The 5,618-nt window shown below is 30.4% G+C and overlaps 1 protein-coding gene across 1 annotated transcript; it reads right to left on the bottom strand.

Moving 5' to 3' along the window:
• Window positions 1-659: 659 nt before the first annotated feature.
• On the bottom strand, window positions 660-5,148 carry LOC100810382 (mitochondrial-processing peptidase subunit alpha). Its single transcript, XM_041006501.1, has 9 exons — window positions 4,441-5,148; window positions 3,845-3,884; window positions 3,631-3,677; window positions 2,331-2,442; window positions 2,015-2,087; window positions 1,845-1,915; window positions 1,191-1,253; window positions 1,060-1,116; window positions 660-974 (listed from the first exon to the last, which is right to left on the bottom strand). The coding sequence occupies exons 4-9, from the start codon at window positions 2,400-2,402 to the stop codon at window positions 900-902; spliced, it is 411 nt and encodes a 136-aa protein (XP_040862435.1). The 5' UTR covers window positions 2,403-2,442; window positions 3,631-3,677; window positions 3,845-3,884; window positions 4,441-5,148; the 3' UTR covers window positions 660-899.
• Between the last annotated feature and the right edge of the window lie 470 nt (window positions 5,149-5,618).

Raw genomic sequence — 5,618 nt, 5'->3', positions numbered from 1 at the left:
ACTCCATTATTATTAGTAATAATAACCAATCTCCCTTTTAAATTTGTGGCACTTTAAAAATTATTTATCTTTTACATGGGATATATTTTCATTCCAGCATTTTAATAGATTTGTATTTAGAATTGTATATTTATATGTGTATAGTTTCTTTTTTAAATAACACTGATATTCAAGCACTATAAATTTATATATGAAATCCTCTTTTGGCATGTCTATTCCCATTGTCTGCAAGATTATTTTTAGTAACACTTTATTTAATTAAAGACCAAACCTTATTTTGTAATCATCAAAGCTCACGGGAACATAAATATTTAACTTTGTGTATATCATTTACATTGAATTATCTATGTAGCCTTATGCTCGTAATTTTTTAATTTACAAATGCTTTGGCCAGTTCTTTTGTGGCATGAAGTTTTGTAATATGGAAGATGATATAACCAGCAAAGTTTTATTTCAAGCAGGCAAAACCAAAGACAGCGAAGAAGGTGTATGACATAGTCAAGAAGCAATTGGCACTTCCAAAGGAATCCGTTGTTATAGGCCAGTCTAAATTTTAAGCATGAGTACATCAGTAATTCAATATTAATGTATAGTGATAAATAATAAAAATAATTAGTAAAATAAATATATCAAAAAAATAATTCTGCACAAAAAAAAAATCTTCTAAATATATTTTTTTTATGAAAAGATTAATTGCTACATTTGATTCCAAGTTTTAAGTATTTATTGCATTTCACCTACATGCTTTTTTTTCCTTTATACACAATCAAATAAGAAGAAAAAAAATTAACTTTCTTTTCATTTTCTCTCCTACCAAAAAATCATCTCAGTTTTCACTCTTTATCTTTCTTTTTCCTTCAACTTTTCTCTCCCAAACTAAGCATAACCTTAAAATACCACTAATTCTCCTGAGACGGATGACCATAGCCGGTACATGTGCATAAAGTAGTTTGCCCTTTGTCCGCTGATCTCATCTGAAATTAGAATGATTAAAATAAATAAATTTAGACGGTTAAATAAGAGCTTCAAATTGAATGGGCAAATCTACATTAGAGATACCTGTCTAGTATAATAGGTAGCTTCCCCATGGCCACATTTTTCACATTTCTTGCTGACCTGTCAAAAAACAATAACATTTAAACATACAAAAATCTGCTAAAAAAACTACTAAGTATTGCAGGATGCATCACCTTAGAATATTCCATCACCGTATGTTCCTCAATTATTTCCATTCCAAGCTCTCTTCTGATATCCTGCCAAGCACATGATAACATAAGGAACAATTGCCAATACTCAACATAAAATGAAATATGTTCATGGTTACGATGAAAAAGTCATAATACTTAAATCCAATTTGGTACTGTGTGGATCCAAAATCACTGCCATAAGAAAGCTTTTCTATAATATCAAAGTAATGGTATGATGAACTCAAGAGTCTCTTTCCTCCACTGAGTCCAATAACTGCAGTAGTAGCCATTATATCCTTTCCTAGCCACTATGTACGATCACCATCAATTTTGCCTATTATAACAATGATCCTAAACCGTATCCACTACTCCTTCTGATAAACCAAAGGATATAAAAAATATTAATTATTGTAATAATATAAATAATGAATTATTCAAGATTTCCTTTATAAAGAAGATTAATAATATACCTAATTTCCTTATTTACATTCAATCATTTTTTTTGTTGTTTTGGGGATTTGGCAAAATATATCATAATATAGAAGGAAGCAAAGATGCAAGAGGGACACATTATTTTTAATTCAGGTGCGGAGAGAAGAGTAAATGAAAGAAATTAGATATCATTCAAACTACCAGTGAGAGTTAGAAAGAGCATACTCTGGACTCTAAATTCATTAGAACTGCAGACTTCGTGGATACCTTGGCACGGTCAAGCTGTACCTGTGTAACTACCATTGCAGGAAGCCTATATTTAATTTGGCACATAGCAGGATTCACAGCAAGAGACAAAGCCTAAATTCATTAGAACTACCTTGGCACGGTCAAACCTTGTCCTAGTGATGCACTTGTTATTAATTCTCTGGCTGCTAAATCCACAACTTTTGCCACAAAATCAGAGCCCTATATTGATGCATAAGAAAAAGCACTAAATTTTGATATATAAAGCAGTAACTACTATTGTAAAAAATTCCAAAGAGCCTAAAAGGAGGAAAAAGAAAGAGAAAGTTGTCATGGTTACACGTATCCATATAGCAAGAGTTGAACAATTATTATATAGTTGTAATTCTTCCCTAATTCAGGGAAACCATTTGAGTCATCAGCATTAAACCACATCTAAGAAGAGCCTACAGATGCAATTTTTACCTCCCCTTTACTAATCACGACTGATTCCTTTGCTCTTTTTTCCCAAGAATTCTTGACAACCTCAGCCGACATATCATTGGAATCCCCACCCGGCTTTGCATGTTAACACTGGCTGCTCAAGGCAACCAATTCGACATATTAAAGCTTGCAACAGTACATTAATATTATCAGCCAATATGTGTGCATGATTTAGGGAAAAAATGGGAAAATAGAGCAAGGCAAAGAATGTGTTTAAAAGAATTGAGAAATATCAGTAAAGTACTAAGCAATTTCTTTAACTATATATCAACGTTCCAACAAAATACTTGTATGCATCAAAAACCCCAGGTTTGCCGAGGCAAATGTATAAAAAAGGGACAAATTTTAGCGGATGGTGATGAGTTATTTTTCAAAAGAATGAAACAGGTACATACATTATAATTTTTTATATCAAGGGATGCAATTTAAACATTTTTTTAATTAAATACAAAATATTGACTAAAAGAATGAAACAGGGAAGCAAAAGTTTGCAGCCTCATCAAATAAAAGTGAACAATCAGTACAATGGATATATTATGAAATGATAGAAGTTCTTGTTTAATGTGTGTAACCCTCAGTTGCACCCACCATATCAAAATCAAAATCGAAAATTCAAACAAAACTTTAAATGAATAAGAACAAATTAACAATACCACACATTATCTTCTTAGTATATGTCACGACAACAAATTAGCAATACACCACATCATTTTTAGCATCAATAATGCAAGAAAGAGATCAATGCTCTTAACCATCAAGTCTCTCGGGAGGCTAACAATGGTTGGCAGAACACACAAAAGTAAAATGTGATTGACTTTCTCATTTGTCTCTTTACTGATGCCATTTTCCCTAAATAATGTTTATCAACACCAGTGCTGTTTATCCACGTCCTAAGCCAAACTTAAAAGGAGGACAATGATTTAGGTGCATTAGTTACTCGAACCCATAAAAAGAAGTGAACCAATTAAAATAAAATAAAGTGTGCTTCTTTTCTACTGCTTGAGAAGCAAAATGTTAAAAATAATGGCCCAAAGAATTTCCTTCATATGTTATAAACTTAAAATAGATATTAGAAACTATTTAATTTCAAAGTTCACTCGGTCATTATAACAAAAAAAAGGACATCCAACTAAATAATAATAATAATAATAATAGCATCTAAAACAGTCTCTATAAAAACTCACATTTTTCATAATCTTAAAATCACTTTTTTTAAAGCTTTTGACTAACAATAGTTATAAAGACTTTAAGCACAGACAATGGAACCAAGTCAAGGGAATACCTTTTTAATATTCTAAGACCTTTTTTGATTTTCTTTGTTATCACCACCTACACACACCAGGAACCTCAGAAAAATTTCAAAGTTCACTCGGCCATTATAACATAAAAAAGGACACCCAACTACATAATAATAATAATAATAATAATAATAATAATAATAATAATAATTAAAGAAAATAAAAAAAACACAAACTAAGAGAGAGCAAGAAAAAAACATGCGCTTCTTCCTGTTGAACAAAAAACCTGGGCTTCTTCCTGTTGAACAATAGATTAAAATAATTAAAGAATATAAATGATATCAATACCAATCAATTGTTACAATGATTATCATCAAAATCTTGCATGTATCATTCATTAGACACCCAGCGTGGAATTTGCAGGATGCGCACTGATGCACATGAATTTTTAAGATTAAAAACTAAAACTTCATTTAGGCATTTCATCAAACACATAACTTACAATCCATATGGGGAAGATGACAAAAAAATTAGCTCGGGAAAATAAAAAAGGAACCAAAAACAGAGTTGAAAAATCAGTAAAAAAAATAACTATTATTAAGAAGCAAACATGCATAACAACAAACAAAATTAGAACCTTGCAAATAAAAACAAAATTAGAACCTTGCAAATAAAAACAAATAGTAATGAAACAAACATGCATAACAGCAAAAGAGGAAAAAACATGCGTCGATAGCCCGACAAAATAAAAAAGAACCAAAAACAAAATTGAAAAATCAGAAAGAAAAAATATAACACTGAGATGTTAATGCTATAAAAGGACACTCGTGAAGAAAACTGCAAAGCAGTGAAACCTGATAATCTTCTGAACTGAGAAGAAGCCATGGCAGTGAGAATAAACTGCTCCATTCAAAACACCCTCTGTCTCCTTAACCCTCCCTTGTTTTCCCTTCGTTACAGAGCTTCTCCCCTGAAGCTGAAACCTCAACTGCATTTTCGTCAAAACCCCTCTCGAGGAGCTTTGTTTTGAGAGAGAGAAAGCTTCCAAGTTGTACAGAGAAAGAAAGTGAGTGAGAGAGAAAGAGAAATGAGCCTTTTGACACGGGAGAAAGAGAAATGGAAAAATAAAAAGAAAACTAAAAAGACTTGGGATGAAGATTGGAAAAGGAGACACCTGCAACAATACGTGGAGCAACCAAGGGAGTGGAAAATGAAAAGGTTAGAAAAGAGGACATATGGAACAATACGTGGAGCAACCAAGGGAGTGAGAAATGAAAAGCCTAAAAGACCAAAAAACCAAGGAAATGGACCAAAAAACACATGGCAGCAAGGTGACAGAAAACCAACCCAACCTAGAAGGGCATAAATGACCAAAAAAACAAAAAACCTGGACAGGTGTCAAGCTCTCAGCTATTGTTATTTTGACCAAAAAACCAAAATTTTGGACAGCTGTCAACCTCTCAGCCATGGGTATTTTAGTATTTTCCACATACTTCAATTTTAGTATATAGATATTGATAGTTTTAAAGTGATTTTTTAGTGCCTATGATATAATTTGTTAGTCCTTATAATTTGTATTTTAATTTTTTTTAGTCCCTATAGTTTTTTTTAGTCCTTATACTTTATATTTTAATTTTCTTTTAATTCTTATCATCAAAATATGTGTAATATTATCAATTACAATTAACTATGAAAATATTAACAAGTAATTCGTAACTAATTTATCTTAAGATAATTTATAATAAAAAATAATTTATAATTAGTTAAAAATATAAATGATAAGAATTAAATATATATGATAAGAATTTATAATTAGTTAAAAATATAAATGATAGAAAATATATATATTAGTAAGGACTAAAATGTACTTAAAATATAAATGATAAGAATTAAAAAAAATTATTTTTAAATTATAGGAATTAAAAAAAATTAAAATAAAAACTATAAAGATAATAATTAAACTATAAGGACTAAAAGAGTAAAATATAAATGATAAGACTAAAAAAATCAATTTCATTCCATAAGATAAGAA

The sequence above is a fragment of the Glycine max genome, chromosome 11 (genome assembly GCF_000004515.6).
Source record: "Glycine max cultivar Williams 82 chromosome 11, Glycine_max_v4.0, whole genome shotgun sequence".
NCBI lineage: Eukaryota > Viridiplantae > Streptophyta > Magnoliopsida > Fabales > Fabaceae > Glycine > Glycine max.
The sequence above is the reverse complement of the archived record's forward strand: the minus strand, read 5'-3'. Positions and strand labels throughout refer to the sequence as shown.